This window comes from Cololabis saira, chromosome 7, assembly GCF_033807715.1.
Source record: "Cololabis saira isolate AMF1-May2022 chromosome 7, fColSai1.1, whole genome shotgun sequence".
NCBI classification, from domain to species: Eukaryota; Metazoa; Chordata; class Actinopteri; order Beloniformes; family Belonidae; genus Cololabis; species Cololabis saira.
The window spans coordinates 26,886,135-26,906,621 of record NC_084593.1 but is presented as its reverse complement, the minus strand read 5'-3'; the positions used below and the strand labels follow the sequence as shown (position 1 = coordinate 26,906,621).

Genomic DNA, 20,487 nt, shown 5'->3' with positions numbered 1-20,487 from the left:
AAAGCCCTATAAAAAAGTGTCAAAAATGATATTCATGCAGAGAAGATTTACAGTACAGCCCAGCTTCCAGTAGTGAATGTTTTAAACGATGTTTGATAGAATTTGGCTGGTAAACTTGTGCATGTTTTAATTAAATTATGTGACATTCTTTCTCTGCTTTAAAGGCCTTGTGAGAAAAAATAGTTTACTCCACTAAAAAATTCCAAGTCGTTTCAAGTGTTTGAGAGACTTGCTGGAATTGATCCTGCCTCCGCTTTTAAAAAAATATGTTCATATGAGACATACAGTATTGTGCAAATATCCTGCTCAACAAAAATTGTATTTATTTGGTACTTTTCCTCATTTTATTCACCAAGAAATTATTATTGCCTCTCTGTTATTAAATATCATCCTGGAAATATGAACTTTCATCTCAAATCAAAGCCACTAGGGAGCAAGATAATGTGCTTCCCTCTGTCGGTCTCTCTGATATTTGGACTGCTATTCCCAAGCGCCCCTGCTGTGTGTGTGCTCATCATCAATTTGTATGATGTTTTCTCCAGAATCCACATTTCTAAAGTGAAACTGTTCAGTTAGATCATGAAAACATAAAATATTCCCGCTCATTATACATCTTTTCATGGTGTGGAGGACAGGCTAGTCTATGCGGTGCTGCCAATGCACATTCTGACTCATCTGGCCTGTCATTGCCTTAAAAAGAAATCTTTGAAAAACGGTAGTAAAATTTCAAAAATATAAAAAATAAAGTTAAACACAAAAAATGTCCAGTTCAGTTGCAACAAAAGCTTACACCACACATATAATTTTCATTTCTAACATGCAGAGGGAATCATTTCAAAATGGCCGCTAAGTAATTACACATAAACATGTGAGGAGCGTTTTGCGTGATCTGTAACAGAAACAAATGTGATGTTTAAAGTATTGCTTTTCTAAAAATGTCCTTATTAATTGCTTTTTCCTGATTGCTTCCTTTGCACGCCCCATGCCCTCTTCCATAATTCTCAGATGCATGACTTGTATCTTTCTTGTCTTTCTGGCTCTAGTTTGTTGCTCATCCCAACTGTCAGCAGCAGCTGCTGACTATCTGGTACGAGAACCTGCCTGACCTGAGGCAGCAGTCCGTCGGTGTGAAATGTTGGATGGTGCTGGGGGTGACCGTAGGTCTGCCATTCTTGGCTATTGCGTACTGGATCGTGCCATGTAGCAAGGTATGAGTACACAACTGTTTGACACGCACACACACACACACACACACACACACACACACACACACACACACACACACACACACACACACACACACACACACACACAAATTGAAATACCCGCTTGTTAAATTTACATGCATTATAACATCTGTGAGAAATGTTTCTATTGTTTCTGTAATAATCATGACCAATAAACACTTAAAGCCTTTAGGTGACTGAGTCCAGAATGAAGCTTTCGGTTTAGGTTTTTGAGAAACTGTGTTATTGGATGAATAAAAATATATATATATATAGTCTTTATCGTTCATACTTCCCCGACTCAGAAAGTCTAGACAATATCGAAAATGCCAATTTTAAAGAAATCATAAATTTATACATTTACTTTTGAATGCAGGATATTTCATGTTTATTTTCTTGCCAGATTGGTATGTATCCACTTTTTGCTTTTCAGGTCTCATATTCCAACAAACGTTTTTTCCGCTTCATAATGTTGTGATGTGATCTGACGTTCTGGCACTGACGATACCAATGAATAAGTATATTTGGACATCTTTTTTTTTGTCAGAGAATAATACACGGAAGGCAAAACTATTTCCTGGACAAAGTCCTGCTGTCAGCTTGTTAGCGATGGATGCTTCTAGCTGACTGATTGCAGCACACATCAAAATAACAGATACGTCTTTGGTTTAGCTGGTAACTGCAAATCAAAACAGCGGTGAGCAGTGAACTGGACAGACTTACGGCGCTGTACATTTTGTTTGCCCCATATGCCTTGGCTTCATCTTCTTCTGTGTAGGCTTGTTCTGGCAGTTTCTGGTAAAAGCCCGGAGCCAGAACTGTGGAGTATGTGCTGAGCTTGAGGGCCAGTTTCCTTGAAGTTGGAAGTATACGAGAATGGACTGTTTCATCTTTGTTAGATGTTGACGTGCATTTAGAAAACACGATTTTATGCTATATTTCTTTTTTTTCCACATCATGTGAACACACTGAGTGTAAAAACCTGTTAATTAAAGTGTGCCCTCGAATAAACACAGTGACATGCAACAGGTACTCACTTTAAAGTGCTATATCTTTTATTTAAATATTTGTGAATATTTGTCAACAACACCTGACAATTAAAATATATTGACTTAAGCACGTGCACATCTAATTACTAAAGAGAATATAATCTACACTGAATGAATGAATGAATTCGCCTCAGGCTGGAGGTTGCTGTTGAGGAAAAGTATGTTGTCCACAGAAGCTGGTTTGAGCTGAGTTATCTGTTCTTTCACAGCACTGCAGCCGATGCCACGATGGTGAAAATGTTCTGCTCAATCACTGACAATTTAAAAAATGCAGTTATGTATTATCCATGACAGTTCCCACTTGTTCATTTACTTTTTTTCTAAACCCATTAGTTTTCTTTGTCGTGAGCTTATCATCTGTTTTTATTCACAAGGTATGGGAGTGAAATTCTTAAAGAAATGAATATATGCAAAACAATATATTCATTCACTATTTGGTTACTACTCTATCAGCACTTAAAACATGTGCCATCACAGTAGCCCCATGCCAAAGTAGAGCTCCATCCAACATATGTTTTCAGGGTGATTACAGACAAAAAAGAAAAGACTCAGAAAAACCGCACAAGCAAGGCAGACCATTAATCAGGTGAAAATTCAAAGAATTCAGAGGGATGGAAAAAAAAACAACACTCAAATTTTGTTTTATAAAACCTTTTAAGGTAATACCTCAAAAAGTGCCTCAAAATAAAATGCAAAAAGAGGAAAAAAGGAGGTTACAACAGGATTTCACTGTAATCCACTTTTTCACTTTGGGTGCAACACTAAAACAATATCTTTAATTCATACAGTTTCATTTGTGCCAGGATTGTTTCTTTAAAGGTCACACACACGTAGTCATAGCAATCCATCCCCTGCAAACCAAAGTGTAGGAAACAATAACTTGTTAGGTAAAAAAAATAAAATAAAATAAAATACAAAAATATATGTATATAAAAATACAATTATTAATTTAAGGAGGACTGTATAAATACATTATGATTATGGAACCAGAGGCACCATTGCATGTTCTCAATACTCCATCAAGGAAATTATAATTTTTAAAGTGACACAATATGACAGAGGCCATGCAGGCAACAGGAAATCAGAGAGCAGTTATGCAAATCTGCTCATCAACCTGGATAATCCTCCACCACCTCATCATGGAGTGATGTGTACCTGCGCGAGTGTGTGCGAAAGAGCAATGGTGAAGAACCCTTGGTTCATGTCTGCTGTTACTGATGAATTAGTCATTTTGCAGGCAAAGAGAGCGAGAGAGAGAGCAGCTGATGTCAAGTGTGTATGAGAGGATGGAGCGCGGCCACACCGAGCACTTCTCCACCGCTGAGATATGGATTCAATCATGAGGCGCTGGCCGCGTCTGATCTCACTGTGTCATAAAAACACCTGTTCATGCACATGTGTGAGCGCATGCACGTGCGCGTGCGCATGATTGCACCAGATTATGAATCAACCAACCGATGAAGCTGCACGTGACAGTCTGTGATTTTTAGACGCAGCTGAGCAAGCAGTAAAATGTGTCAGTGTGGTGAAATAATATGGTGAGCACTGATGTTTGAGTGTCAGTGGTTAAACTTGATGAAAACAAAAAAAAAACATGAACTAAAGACCAATTGAATGCTTATTTGTGCTTTGTGACAACATGACAGCTGATCAACATAGACAACAAGGTCATAACTGAATTTGATAATGAAATGAGTAACGGGCGATTGGATCAGAAGAATACATCAACAGAGAGAGAGAGAGAGAGAGAGAGAGAGAGAGAGAGAGAGAGAGAGAGAGAGAGAGAGAGAGACAGGTTTCAGAGACAACGCTTTGATGTGGTCTGGTTATGTGTTGTCTGCACTCCCGCACCTGGAACTAATCATGCAATTTTCTTCTGCTCATCCCATCAATTGTTCATCTCCTGCAGCTCATAATATCCCATTTTTTTATGGCACCATTACACACCATTATCACAGCTGCAAGCTGGATGGCATCTCATATCAACCAGGACATATAAATAAGATATAATTGCTTGTGTTCCACAAACTGAAGCGAATCATCAATCACCTAAAGCAAAAAGAGAAAAAAATGGATATAATTGGATGAGCAATCTCTTAACAAACAAGAGGAAGCTTTTGAAGAGTTATTATTAGCATTTAGAGTTTAAAATAACTAAAACATATTAAAAATGGGGGGGAAAGAATGTGTGCTAGGTAGTAGGGAAAAACTGACAGGGATAACTGCTGAGATTCCTCAATGTAGAGTGAAAGTATGGATGGGGAAATTAAAATAAATAAAGATTGTTATTCTACAATGATGGTAACCCTAAGTAACTTGGATGATGGCACCAGAAGCATGATAGAGGAACGTTCTGTTAATAGTACCCAGTAATACCAGCAATAACCATCAATTTAGAAATGATACACTGATATTTGCAAAAGCTGCAAGTTGCTTGTATATTACCAACTTATCTCCCCTTTGGTTGTTTTTTTTTCAATCTGTTGTTCACTTAATTTTCCCCAATATCTTTTTTGCATGCTCTTGCTGACACACCTGTTGGGAGTTTTGTGGTTTTAATCATAGTCACAAATAAATGACTAAAAATCCCAAGTATTTTTTTTACCTTCCTTCCTTGGTGTTTTCTGTCATTTTCTGTCTTGATCCTGTGTGAGATGTAAATAAAGGTAATTGAATGAAGTCATTCGTCCGTCAGTGCGTGAAATGGGACCCTGCCCGCAGCATTTACTTCTTATTGCTGAGCAATACTGTAGTTTCTTAACAACCGTTGCATCACTTCTTCCTGCATGGACAAGACGTCCTCCCGTGAGCACAAGAGCATCGGCCTTGCTCCTGTTGGAGGTATTGAGCTGGTCCACTAAGTGTTCTCAACCTCTAGACTGTAAATAAGTCAGTTTGCATCAAGCAAGCAGAAATCAATGTCAAGGGATGATTATCTGAGCAGCTACTTTTGTCCTGCACCTATAGCCAGGCAGAAACTTTTGCACACATGAAAGGACCTTGCACGTGCACAGATAAGATCTTGAGTGTGCAGCAGGTTCCATTGTGTCATGGTCTCTCGCACAAAGAAGATCTCCTTTATACACGTGACTGTTCCTTACTTCTGCTACTGCAAGACATTAATTCAGCTACAAGTGTAATATAATTTCATTATTGAGCACGCTTTATTTTGCTTTTTACATTCGGCATACATGTGACACCACTGAATTTAATCCCATTATGGATTACAATCTCTAATCAGAGAGGCAACTGTGGTATTATAAAACAAGCAAAGATTTTATTGCATCATTCATTCATCTTGATGTTCCTCTGCAAAAGTCACAATGTCTAAATCTAAACATTGTCCTTTAAAGTTTTTTATATTAATGTCTTTATTTAGAGTCTATTTCCCTTTTAAATCCCACCATTTTATGTTGCTCATTCCGAGTTAATAATCACTCGGAGTGAATACCTGCACACTCTGAGGACCCACTCTGGCCGGATGAGATTTCCATTTCACACCAGACTTCTTCTACTCCACGTGCTGAAAATCCACGTGCTCCCCCTGCAAGTGTCGCAGGGCGACCAGCTCTTGTCACTCTCACACTGACAGATAATAAATGAAAAAAGAAAAAAAAAGCTATGCTGTTTGTGGCCACCACACAGGACAAGGCCTGATCTAGTCTACCCATCTTGTTTAAGGTGAAGGGGTGATGGAACTGCCTTATCAGCAGCGTAGAGCTGCTGGGTGAAATGAAAGAGCCAGGAGCTTTAGATGAAACTTTGGTGTCTTAAAAAGGACCAAACCACCTCTTCCTGCATGGATTAGCGGCGTGTGTGGTGTGGGAAGAGCTGCGGGATCTCATGTGTTACTGTGCATGCAGGGAGAGAAGTGTCCTGTGGGTTGTTAATATTGAACACAGCAGGTTTAGAAACTGGCAAATATAGGGATCTCAAATGTCTATATGGCAGTGGAAGAGTGTGCACTTGTGTGTTTCTGTGTGTATGTGTGTTTATTTTTGTGTGTTGGCATACTTTTGCGCAGTCTGTGTGGTGGCATGCTCAATATTTGTGCAGTATTTTCTTGCATTACGCCCTCCCCATATGCTCCATTTCCACAAACTGTTGATTGTTTGGCATCACATTATCTCGTATTATGTCGCTGTGAAAGTGGTTAAGCAGAATAACAGCTGCTGTCTGTCTGCTAAGCTGGCTGTGAAGTGGTGCTTTTCAGCATTTTATCTCTGAGGACAAAAGTCTCAGGATCTCTGCAGAAAGCTTGAGTTATCTGAGCAAGGAGAAACCGATGTGTGTTTCCTTTCTTTTACTGACGTATTGACTGTTCACAAAGAATGTTTTCTTCTTCAACATCCCACCTAAGCCAGAAAACCCTTTTTAAAGCTGTATCATTGTTAGTTGTTAGCTTTAAATAGATAATGCAACATCAAATGTATGATTTTATCTCGTTAATGTTTACCTGCAGCTGGGTCAGATCCTGCGAAGCCCCTTCATGAAGTTCGTGGCTCACGCCGTCTCCTTCACCATCTTCCTCGGTTTACTGATCGTAAACGCTTCAGACCGCTTCGAAGGTGTCAAGAATCTACCCAATGAAACCATTACAGACTATCCACGACAGGTGTTCAGGCTCAAAACCACCCAGTTCTCCTGGACAGAGATGCTGATCATGAAGTGGGTGCTTGGTGAGTTGCCTTCTCACACAAATCAAACACAAACTTACACACACACCCTGACTCTGACTCAGCACCTTCACAGACGGCTAAAAATGTGGAGAATTGTTGCTCAGGCAAGGTTTCTTTCATGATAAGAATTAATCTTGATGTTCCTTTCAAGATAGTACAAGCAGTGCTGTCTTTCCTAAAAGGTTTGGACACGGTGCAAAAAGAATTGTAATTCCTTTTAAGTAGCACAAAGTCAGCATATAAAAGGCTTAAAATGAGAAATCTCATCACAGAGGAACAGTTATGAACGTACTTGTCATAAAACATGTTTTTTTCCTGCGTCTATATTTGCAAGTAATTTTGTAGCAAACAAAGTTAAAATATATGAATGTGAAGATGACATTAACACTATGTAGCAGGTTTTTGAGCAAGCCACCTGGCTTTATTTATTTAGCCCTTCCATTCATGCATAGAAAGTCTTGCTTATTTTAGAAAGGCAATGACGAACCACATTTTTCGTGTTACAAGAGCAATGCTGCATACAGTACCTAATGGTTCAAGACTTGAGGTGCTGAACTCAAACTGTCAATAAAATAAGGTCTAAACAGTGTCCAAATAATTGCCGTCTAATTGTATTTACATTTTACACTAAGTAGCTGAAGATGCATGCAAGCAGAGGTGGCATCACTTTGATGTTGCTGCCAAAGCTCAGGAAAAAAAAAAAGATCCCCCACAAATGAGTGCAGGCTCTGCAGAAGGTTAGAAAACGTTCAGCCTGCCTCTGGTATAAGGCATAATTAAAGTTTTACACAGAACAGTACCAAACAGGCTGATGAAAGCTAAGGCTATAGTAATACAACAAATTATCCTCTTTCATCTTCCAAGGATCAAAAGAGAGGTTACCTCCAGCATGGATTCAGCACAAACCAAGCTTGTTGAAGCAGCAGTCATGTTGAGCTTTAACGATAAGCCTGGGGGGTGGGGGGCAGAGGTTGACCTGAGGTGTGCTGCCGAGGAAATATTATAGATACAGAGAAAGAGAGGTTGGGAGGGGTTGAGGGAGACGGATAAGAGTACATGACTGTAGAGTGTGTGGCTTACGAGGAGACAAGCATGAGAAAGCAGGCAGATGATGGGGGCCCATAACAATATCTGTCAGACCTCAGCTGCTTCCTATCTGCTGATGTTTTTCCTCCCATTCACACACACTTAACAATATTACGTGTGGGCTTTATATACGTTGGTGCACATACGGTTCTGCTTTTATTTGCTTAAGTGTCATGGCGCCATCCTTTTCCCCCTATGGTCATTCTTGGCAGCAGCTGCTTGTGGCCTCTCTGTATCACAGGGAGTGTGTGTGTGTGTGTGTGTGTGTGTGTGTGTGTGTGTGTGTGTACTGGCTGGTGGCTTTGTCAGACTGCATAATTGTAATTTGCTTTGAACGCCCAGTAATTGTACTGATCAGGACGCCTTTGCACTAATCAATTTTCCCCATCTTTTGTCTGGGAAAAGACAAAGTGGTTCCACAAGGGGAATAAGGTTTTCCATGGTGCATTTGTTTGTGTTTGTCTGCACCTGAGCTCTGAGTGGCTCATCTCTGAGTGATTCAGTCTGTATAATCAGCTTTGTTATTGCTGTTGCAGTATTTGCATGCATATATGCGCATGCATAAGATGAGTTTGTGCTTATTTGTGTGTCTCGACTCTCTTCAGCAAACTCATATTAACTGGTGTGTATGTGGAATCCTCTTTTAGGTATGATCTGGTCAGAATGCAAAGAGATCTGGAGCGATGGGCCCAGGGAATATATCATGCACCTCTGGAACGTTCTAGACTTTGGAATGTTGTCCATCTTTGTCGCGTCCTTCACGGCACGCTTTATGGCTTTCCTCAAGGCGTCTAAAGCCCAGCAGTATGTAGACATGCACGTGCCAGATGAAGACCTCAGCAACGCTGCCCTTCCTGATGAAGTGGCCTACTTCACATACGGTAAACATGTATTTGAACAAATGCAGTCAGTCCAGTACTGTGCTGCATTTGATGAAAGGAATGGAAATGTTTGACAATTCTCGTTCATTGTATTTTTGTGTTGTTTTTCAGCGTTTTTCTAAGGATATAATTCATTACAATAAATACTATCCAGTTCTTTGATGTTCAATGAAAACAATTGCTTCGACTGCTTTCCAGAGTGATGCCTCAAGTTGAAATCATTTTTTTTGGACAAAAAAGGTCAAATTTCCACAGTAATATCAGATGTAAAATCCACTTGTTCCTAGTGGATTGTTGTGCTACAGTACATCCATCAGTAAAAAAAAAACAAAACAAGTGTAAGAGCAGACATTTTTTAAATATAGCCCATTAAACAATGACCTGGTGGTGAATTTTGTGGTTACTGATGGGCATGCTCTTCCTCTCCTCTCCTGTGGTCTTCCTCTTCTGTTCCTCTTTCTCTCTGTAAAAGACAAGTGACAGGCCTTGACAATAATGTCTAACATGAACAAACTACACATTAGGTGTTAGTGCCAAATACACTCCTTTATATAGAAGGATACAAATGAATATTTACTATTGTATATTAGGCTGCTGCTGGTGTGACATGTTTTAGATTTGAACCCCAAATGCCACGCGCTGAACTTTCCTCCTGGCACAATCATCTACGATGTCTTTAAAGTCCAGTTTATTGGCTAGTTGATGCTCTTTGGAGAGCATTTCCAAACCATTGAGCCTCTCCTGGGACATGTTAGAGGGCAAGTAGTTTTTTGTTATCTTCCTTTTACTGAAGGCACACTCACCTCCGGCCACAGTCACAGACAGAGACAGGAAAAAACACAGCAGGACACAGGCCTCCATAAGACTCTCTGGGGACAGCGAGCCCATCCTGCTCCACAGTGTTTCTCTCTCTCTCATCAGTAGCCTGACTTTATCCCTCCGCCGTTGTGAAGGAGCAGGCCTCTCCTGCATCACTTTCGCTGTCACCTGACTGCAGCTGGATCTCTCGCCTGTCCGTCTCATCCTATCTGACAGAGCTCCCTAACGTAATTGTTTCTGTCACAGATAACGTGTTGTGTCAGGCTGGTATAAAAGCTAATGGACGTTAACTTCAGAGCTGGCCAGTCCGGTTACGTTACCAGGAGGATAAACGTTGGCTTTCCTACCTTCGATGCGTTGACTCTATTAGTTACAGCTTCACTCTCACCCTCCTGGTGTTAAATATTTGTTTAGAAAATGTCTAAGACCTCTTTTTTCTTCTTTTTTCTTTCCTTTTCTGAGCACTGGACTTCTGCTCTCCAGCCATTTTGAGCATGCTGAACTTTAAATCAAATGACAACATCAAAATTTGATCAGTGGCCAAACCATTTTTGTCTTGAGGGTGGGGACAATTAGGAAGAAACCAAATGAAAAGCTTTTATGTAACTCAAATATGACATATTTTTTCCACAATAAGCCCATTTTGAAATATGTTTCCACAATTTAATGAGGGCCCAGTTCTTGTTCCAAAATACAAAGGATTCCTCGTCAGCTATACTATTAGACTACTATAGGTTTGCCATATTTTTACCAGAAATGATGTAAGATTCCACTATTTCTTGTTGTATGAAAGTCTGTACACAGCCTGAATAACAACAAATAGCAAGCTGCAGCTACTTGTGTCCCAACTGACTCAGCTGTGAAATTATCAACCTGAAGCAACCTTTCCAAATACAGTCATATGTTAATTTATAAGTGTGCGCTATCAAATGAAATAACTGACAGGGCCTTTCCAAAAAGGTTTCAACACTCAGCAACAGTACAGTTAAAAATATGAAAAAAATAACATTGAAACATAAAAGTATATCCACACCTGAAAACAAATAGTCTATGATATGGAGAAGACAGAAGACTTGCTTTGTGCAGACTATGCAGATGCATGGGGGCCCACGCTAAAAGGATAGCTTCAATATCCAGGACGTGGAGGGAAATTGTTTATTTATAGCTTGCTGAAGTGAACACTGTAAAGAATTTAATTTCAGCCACAGACTAAAATTACTTAATAATTTTTTTCTGACGAAAAACTAATAACATTACATTTGAGGCAAAACATTCGGGGCTGAACCCCTGACAGAATCGCCTGGCGACACCTCTGACAGCCATGACATGAAAATTTGACCCTGTATACATGTGCCATCAGACGTCCACTGCCTCCTGTTGTTGAGAAACAACATATTTGGCATCAGGTTAGGCACTTTTAGAGGCCATTAACTTTTCTCTTTGGGGTTTCTACAGGTGGAAAGCTGATCTCCCCTTTTTCATAGGTTTTCACAAGTGGAACTGTTGTACCTCCATTACACTTGGCTATTTGATTTGTGACTTTCAGTTACAGACCAAGGGGCTGAAATTGTTGCACCCCTAAGCTGGTAATGAACGTAGGCCCATGTCGGTGAGCAAGGAAGAGCTGCCATGCTTGAACGCTCGGCGCCAGAAATCAGTGTTCATCATCTCTCTGATTGTGCAGTGGCTGCATAATGTATTTGCAAGCACACAATACGTCCTCTCGTTGGTCAGTTTAAATGAACAAAGGACAGCAGCATAATGAGAGAATCTTAGTCGCAGCGTTATTACATTGTGGAGTATATTAAAATACAGAGACAGATAATAATTGAGACTTGGCGCTGGTACTCTGCTATGTGGATGTAGGTGGATGCGGGTTACAAAAGCTGGAGCTGTGCAAGAGTCTGGCAAACAAAAGCTAAGTAGGTTATGTGATGATCGATGTAAGTTAGGAAGTTAGATTTGACTACAAGTGGTCACTCAAGATGCATGAAAAGACGGCATGCGTGAACTGACACGCTCAGCGCTGTCCTCATGTGACATACTTGCTCACCCAAGCATTTAATTCCAGCTGGGAAAATGATTAAAAGATGTGTGGCATAATCGCCACTGTTGCATATTCACCTCAAAACATTGATAGTTATTTGTGTACACAGTTTCCCATTTGAGCTTCAGCTGTTTTGCAACTCAGGAACACCTTGCATGCGCCAAGTTTGATTGACTGCAAGGGAACTCGTAAATGAACCTGAATAAATAGACATAAACACCACATTGAGGTGTTATATGCAGATAAACAAGAAAATATGAGGATTAGTTGGAAAAATTCACAGCTAATGAGTAGTAAGCATGAATTGAGCTTTTTGTTCCTGCAGGCTATTTGTGATATGTCTGTGGCCCTTGAGTTCAACTTTCATCAGTGCTGTCACCTGGTGGTCTAACTTTGTCATGACACATCAGTAAGCACAAAGGGTTTTTTTTTTGTTTTTGTTTTTTTTTTCGTCAGAGACATACGAAATGGGGAAATGGTGCATTTCTTGCTTTTGCTTAACTCATCATTTTATTCTTTGTTTAAATGAAGCCTTCCTTCTACATCTCACTATTTGGATCCTCCTTGATTTCATGTCCCCACTTGAACAGATTTTTGTCATATCCCTTCTCTTTTCTGCCCATCCTGCTCATCCTCGTTGCCCTCTCTCCTTGTTCGCCTCCCTTTTTCCTACCTCAAGTCTGACTTTACCTTACATGCCCTCACTTAATCCATCCTCTTACTTTGTAGTCTCTTAAGCTCATGTTCCTAAAAGCCGTGATTATACTACTTAACAACTTCCCCTGTAAAACACGTAGATGTTATTGCACACAACAGTTAACTCAGCCCACTGTAACCAGAAGAAACTTGATGAGCCAATAAATGTGAACAGTTCAAACTTTTACAGATTCTGCTTTAATGTCTTTGGTTTACATTAAAAAGCACTATAATTGGTGGTTTAAAACAGTGTTTTATATGTTTATACACTGACAAGTGTTAAAAGGTCAAGTGTTCAAAACACAATCAAAACGGCTTTGGAAATAACATCTTTCTCCTCCTCTATCAGCCAGGATCAAGTGGCGCCCATCCGACCCCCAGATAATCTCCGAAGGCCTGTACGCCATCGCTGTGGTGCTGAGTTTCTCACGTATCGCCTACATCCTGCCAGCCAACGAGAGCTTTGGCCCGCTGCAGATCTCCCTGGGACGCACGGTCAAGGACATCTTCAAGTTCATGGTCATCTTCATCATGGTGTTCGTGGCCTTCATGATTGGCATGTTCAACCTTTACTCGTACTACCTGGGAGCCAAGTACAACCCTGCCTTCACCACGTGAGTTAAACCTGCATGAGAGTCTGGTTGAGCAAGTTCAGGGAGGATCTGTGTGATCAGACAGTAGCCAGTCCTGAACATGTTCATGACTTTGATGCAATCCTCCTCATATTTTAGAATTTCCCTATGACATCAGGCTGTGTCAATTGGAAATCCCCAGGGCAATAGAAACGGCCGCTTGACCTGGGCAAGATTGTTTACCGGGTTCATTAAATCCATGGTGCTTTATCATTGGCAGAGATCGAACTTCAATCTCCCCTTGGGCCTAATGGCAGCAATCAGGCTATTCGGCTAAATCTAATAACCAGAAAGGTTCACTCATTAAGAATGTATAAGCTATGGTGAATCATGCTGTTGTTTCACAACTTTAGAAGAACTATTAGAAGAACTAACTTATGACACGAGCAATTTTCCTATAACTACTTTGAGATGACTGAACAGCACCATTCTGCATCATCTCTCAGTCTGAGATGTCAGTAGGAGTTGGAGCTCATGGAAATAGATCCATATTAAAGACCTGTGATGTTTGTAATAAAGTTAACAGTAAAACTGGATATGTCCCAGGCTCAGGGAAAAAAAACCTGCCTTCTGCTGTCGCTTTTAATCCATACACTTTCATATAAGTGAGGATCTGAAAGTGTCAGGGCAGCAAAGAGAGCTTATGGGGTGTTTTGACAGTTCTTAAATAATGTAGCATATGATGCCAGTCCATACTCTTTGAAGAACCTTGGCTTAAATAACTCTACAGACTTTTCTCCATTTCAGTAAACCATCAAGTTACACAGACTCTTTTATCGACAAGAAGTAAACACAGCGAGTAGACGGTGATGTGCATCAATACTAACTTGTCACGTGTAAACCTTTTTATTTCCATGCTGGTGTCTTTTGAAAGGAGTTGGCTGAGACACAAAACGAAACAGGTTGATGTGTTAAAAAGAGGTTGTCCTGAACACTCAGGGCTGTGAAAGCGCTGTACCTGCGAGTGGTGCATTCACACATTTATCAGGGTCATTCATTTCAGACGGGTGAAAAGAACCTTTTATCTGAAAAGTTCAATTGCATTTGAAGACTGCAGCTCATACAACAAACATTGCATTCTTTTAAAGTGTTTACACTTGTTTTTACACGTTATTCGCTGCAGGAACAAGTGATTTGATGACAAGTTTCTTAGGCATTTATACAGAAATGCTATTGGGTAGTACAACAGTACGACAGTACGTTTTTAATTCGCTTTTGAAGCAATCAGCTACTCTAACACATCGATCCTAACCTCAGTTATTCTGCCTCCTCCCTTCATTATGGCTCATGCACATCTCAGGTTGCCCATCCCCTCGTAGCAGCGATCAGAGTGACATCATCATCGTCTGATATTTGTTGCACAGTTATCAATCTTTAGCTGCTGACAAAATCTGTTTATCATCGCTCATCCTCAATAAGAACAACCTCCTTGACGTGTCAGTCTGTCTGCCACATGTCATTGCTCATTTTCTCAGAGAATGAGACAGGTTGAAACAGATAATATTGCAAAAGCAGTGATTTGTCTGTATTAATTTTTTTTTCATTAGATATATTTCACCCCATCATAGAAGCAAAAGAGCATGGACTGGTTGAAGTCTCATTTAGTTGCTCTTTATTTTCTTGCGCTCTCTTACACCTGAGGTCAGAGGTCAAAAGGTTATTGCATTTCTCCAGTTTAACTGATGAGATCAAAAAGGTGCAGTTCAGTTTTTTATGCATCTGCTCCATCAATTAAATGTTAGTATCTTCACATATTCCAAGTTTTGAACCAGTTTATCATTTATCTCATAGTCACCTGCGATAAAGGCTGTCTGATCAAGGTCCTGCTTTACCGTTCTGACACGTCCATCCCTGTGCTGTGCATGTAGATAAGCCTCTCTGCCGAGCTGCAGCACAAGGTGGCTGGGAGTTCTGCTTGGCTGCCCACATGGAGCCAAATATCCAGGCAATGTGATGAGCGGAGAGACTGAGCAGAGAGTTAACTGACAGCAGCATACAGAGGCAGGCAAAATCTGGGCTTAATGGAGTTGAAATGGCCTGTCAGAGAGATCGTGGTCACAGCCCAACAGGCTGACATAATGAAGACCTCTCACAAAGTCCAGAACAAGCACGGAGAAGAGCCTGAGCTATAGATGGAGGTGTCCTATCACCGCTGGTCATCACAGTCATTTCAATCATGAGTCTATGATCTAGTTTCCTCTGCTTTATAGATAAGCATTAGTGCTGACTTCATAAATTAGCATGAACATTTCTTTTTCTTTTTTAAACTGGAGAGAAGTGACTGCATTTCTTATGAAAGTTGGGATAAGGGATCCTTTTAATTTTGCCTCTAAAAACGTGTGTGACACTATCAATTACACAGTTTTCATGTGAGAGGTGAACGTTAATTTATTTATTTGAGCTTGACAGTAAGCTTGTGTTCTGGGTTGTGAGTTTCACCACTAGGGGTCACTCTGGCATTAAATCTCTCCCAGTCTGAGTCGAGCACGTCAGAGACGTCTGGAGTCAACTAAGCGAGAGACACTAAAGTTTTTTTTTTATATTTTACTGTTTCTTTATTTCATTTTATATAAATCTAACCTTTGTTGTCTCTCACAGGTTTCAGTCTGATTTTTTCTATTCTGTGTCTGTACGTATTTAATTCAACAGCTTTATGTTTTCTATGGTCTTTATAAACAGTTGTGCCAGGGCTGATCAACAATATCCCATCCATCTCCTCTGTCCCTTGACCCCCTAGCAGAGAACTCATCCCTGGGCTTGGTATCCATGTGTGTCTGCGCAGACTGTGTGTGACATTAGATGTCTGACAGGGCACATTTGATGGAGGGATGAAGAAAAGCCTGGTCTGATAGCTGTGATTCACTCAGGAGGGAGCCAGGTGGAGGAGGTAATGATACCCCAGGAGGGACCAATCAGGATGAGGACTTGAAGAAAGGAAGTCTGGGTATGGGTGTGTGGGTGTGTGTGGGGGTGGGGGGTAGCTGATGATTTCACTCTGACACACACACACACACACACACACACACACACACACACACACACACACACACACACACACACACACACACACACATCCCCAGCCGCTCACACTCGCTTGGTAAGGCTTAATAAAGAGTGAGCCACACATACACCCAAAGCCCACGGGCATGAAGACAATTCTGACTCATATATTTAAAATACACACACTCGCACACCTCAGGGGCTCTCGTTGAGTGCCCGCGAGGTTGTGCTGTCACATTTGCAAATACACTTAAGCTGGCACAGACAGATCCTTAATGTCCCCCACTGTTTGTGCTTGCGTACGCTATAACAAACATGTTGGAGAAGGAACCACACAAGTTCAGATCAATTAATGAACAGACACTCTTGTCGAGATATCTATTGAGACAGTTCTGGTGGAGTAGTGGACCCCTCTCTGCTCCAGTCAGCTGTGCCCAATGAATTAAAAATAAAGAATAAGCTTTCTTCTTGAGGATGCAGCTATGAGGGTGTAAAAGAAACCAAAACCAAGCAGGGTGTTAGGGATACTGAAAGATATCAATATTGATGATTCTGAAGTCATGGGGTAAAGAGTTTAAACAGCAGAGAATAAATGCAGCAGAATCACGGGGGGCACTAAGTGATGAGACAGATTGAGTTAGGAAGAGGAGGAGGGAGACAGAAGGATGAAGGATGAGAGGGGAACCACAGGGAGCAATGCAGAGGAGGGTGTTTTTGCTTGGGCTCTTTGTTCAGGCAAAATGTGGGAGACCGGCCAGAATACATAGACAAAGGAGAAGAAAGAAGGGAGAGAAAAAGGGAAAGGAAGAGAGAAGGTCATGCAGGCTGAGCATGAGACAGATGCACATCCTTGCAGGATTAGCACAGATTTAGGTGTTTCAAAATGTGGGAAGGCATCACAATACATGTCGTGTGCACACATTTTTTATGATTTTCTCTTTCAATCATATAGCTGATCTGTCTTTGCTTCATTCAACAATATTCGTTTTAAAACAAGTAGGAAGTAGACAGAGATCTGTAAAACAGGTGGGGGGGGACCAGCGCCATCCCTCTTATAAAACATGCTGTAACTGAATCAAAGGAAGTGCTGACAAATACATACAAAATCTTTAATTCGATGAAACTGTAGAAGACTGAGGGGGCAGGAAAGAAAACCAAGCCAAAGAGAGGAGTGAGGTAGAGTAAACGATGGGAAAAACAAATGTGGAGATGAAGCTTCAGGCAGAAACATGACAAAAAAGTTAGAACTTTGAAAATGTGGGGGAAGAGAAAAAAAATGGAGCGTGAAAATGAGTCTTCCGTTCTGCATATGAGTGTAATGTGGAGAAGAAACAAGGATCTCTACACTGAAAGAAGTACAAGAGGTGGGTGAGGGAACTGAAAGTGTGAACGAAGAAGATAATCTATTAACTCTGCAGGGAAGACGGAGCGGTTGCATCCAGCTTTTACTATTCAAGCACATCTGATAGTCTAAAACAGGACCACACAATTATGCTGGAGTGGAGACAGAGAGATGTTCTACATGAAAGTAATAGCCAGTGTTCATGTGGTGTGACCGGAACAGGATTTTAAATGTCAGAGCCCACACCAGTAACTTCTGAGTTTGTGCCAACATTCGGCACTTTTCATTGGCTTTTATTATCATGACAGATGATGACACACATTCTATTTCCCGCTTGGTTAGATGTAGTCCTTCCTGGAAAGAAGTGGGGCCTTAATTTGACATAACATTTTAGCAATTCAACGTATCCCATGAGACAAAACTAAGTCAAATGTAGGCTATATAACATACAATAACAATCCAATTTGCAAGTACATAAACAAAACCCGGTCTTTATTCTTTCTTTTCTATGGATGTTGTTATTGGAACCTGCTTGAAATTCAACTGGTGATGCAAATGATTCAACCATGATTGCTGCAAAATATTGTTTTGCGCTGTTTATATTGCAGTTAATAGCACACAGGTTACACAAAAAAATGGGTCTGTTTAAGTCTATTGGTATTCACAGAGGATATCAATTGCATTTGATTTGATCAAAAATATGGATTCCTTGGTACACAAGGCAGCATCAGCTTTTTGCATCTGTTCTATCTTGTTTCAAGGCAGACACATTCTGCCCTCCTGTCACAATTATACTCTGTTTCCTGATGTCTCAATGAAAGAAATGTGACATGCTTCGGCCCAAAATAACACTTCAAAAACCTTCCCTCATTACAAGTGCTGCAGGTTGACACTGAAGGTCCATCAGGCCACACGTCCCTGGCTAATCCATGTATTGCGCTGTTGTTTTAAGTCTATCCCCTGACTCTAATATCCTCCAAGAGTGGGGGTTATTAAAGAGCCCTCCTCTCTGTAGCTGTCCACAGAGCATTTCAATTTCAAACTTGCTTTATGGTTCTATTTGGTTTAGCACTTAAAAGGAGAGTGTGAGGGTAACCCTCAGGGGGTAGAGGTTATGCACTGGGTGGGGATAAGGCTACAGAGGCCGTACAATCCCACTCAAAGATCCAGCAGTGACATCAGTTCTGTGTATCTGAACGCATCACAGATTACATGTTTTGCAACCCAACCAGCCCCAAACAAAGTCATGTCAAAGTTGTCATAGTCTTTGAGCAGGTAATAGCATACACTCAAGCAAAGAAAAGTGATTTATTTACCATAATATTTCCCCAAAAGCTGTAAATAAGGGTAGTATAACTATATTTGCTCACAAATGTTGCATTCAGTGTAAAACAATAACAACAAGAAAACAATTATCTTCACTGAAATAGTAAATGTTGGTGCATTTTGTGAAGAAAAGCCTCAAACTATGTTTCAAAAACTGCATTTCGTGTGAGTGCACTCAGAGCCTAAGGAAAGAAACCTGGTTTACAAAAAGCTTATAACCATTGTTGTGACATTCACTTTTCTCTGATCTCTTGACTGGAGAGTTAGGTGACCTGAAGTTCATATTTGTATCTCAAATATTTACTTCCTCAGCTGTGGAGGAGATGTCTAAAACAGCTGTAGCACTGCAGACTGATAGCTGTGGATCAGTTAATGATCTGGCTACTGATGGGAATCACAAATGTCAAGTCATGTTTATCTGCCTAATAATTGGCTGGACAGGTGAACATGAATGCCCGGAGCAGACTAACCCTGATCAATCCTTCCTTCTACCTGTGTTTGTCATCGTGGAAAGGCTGAAAAGAGACGAGAAATCTCACTGAGAATCAGTTTTAATACAGCGTCCGCTCATCAGCACCAGCATGTGCAGGCTCACAGAAAATGCCTCATTAGCTAAGTTGTGACTGGATAAAACTGAAAGCACAAAGAAAATAGCTCATTTCTAAACTCATATTTAAGCAAATTAATCTCAACACTTATGACATGTCAGCACTGATTAACATAGAGGCAGAGAGCGGAAAGACAGACGGCAAACAGAAAAATTTAAAAAGAAGTTGATGTTGAGGTCAATCTGCTACCAAAAGACTTTAAATTGCTCATCGTATGGTGCTGTATCCCCCGCTTAAAAGGTTCCTTTACAACCTGCTTGAAGACACACGAAAACACACACTCGTACACACAACCACCTTTTTCTTTTTCCTTCTCCATTTTCGTCTTACTATTAAAAATACACACACACACACACACACACACACAACTGCCTTTTTCTTTTTCCTTCTCCATTTTTGTCTTACTATTAAAATACACACACACACGAGCAACTCCCTTTGTCTTTTTTCTTCTCCATTTTTGTCTTACTATTAGACATACACACGCACACACACACACACACACACACACACACACACGCACATGCACACACACGCATGCGCACGCACGCACACACGACGCGCACGCACGCAAGCAAGCATCTCTTGGAAACTGTATTAATTTGTTCATTAAAGCAAGGTGTGTAAGGCCCCACCCCGGTTGTTGCTATGGAGACAGCTCTTTTTTTTCCCATACTGATAGAGAACTAAATTCAATTTGATATTTAAATTGTTTTTGTACATTTGCTTGTCTGATTATTTGTCATTCAGTAGGAGCAGAGTGCAGAAGTGATGGTAAAGGACAATTTAATATGCTGCTAACGACTGAGGTGCAGCTGGTTAAAGAGCAGTTTGACAGCGAGCTGCCGTTCACAGCCCATAATTACATTTTCATTCAACCAATATAAAAGTATTACTGAAGAATAAATGGAAGAAAATAAATATTTATAGAAAAACATTATGAAAAGGAAAGCATATGTCAAGAAAGAGTGACATCAACACTTTAAATCTACTGATGGAAAGAGCAATACCAAGAGGACAATAAATATGGAGCATGCTGAAACGGCACAGTAATATACAACGGAAATTTGTGAGAACGGTATAAAGCAGACGAATG

General features: G+C 40.5%; 1 protein-coding gene across 2 annotated transcripts in view; it reads left to right on the top strand.

Moving 5' to 3' along the window:
- LOC133447007 (short transient receptor potential channel 7-like) overlaps positions 1-20,487 on the top strand; it is a 59,344-nt gene that overhangs the window by 22,595 nt on the left and 16,262 nt on the right. For both annotated transcript variants that reach the window (XM_061725379.1, XM_061725378.1), the window contains 4 exons: positions 1,044-1,208; positions 6,738-6,954; positions 8,688-8,921; positions 12,833-13,097. In XM_061725379.1, coding sequence (XP_061581363.1) covers positions 1,044-1,208; positions 6,738-6,954; positions 8,688-8,921; positions 12,833-13,097 — 881 coding nt within the window. The remainder of the gene's footprint in view (positions 1-1,043; positions 1,209-6,737; positions 6,955-8,687; positions 8,922-12,832; positions 13,098-20,487) is intronic.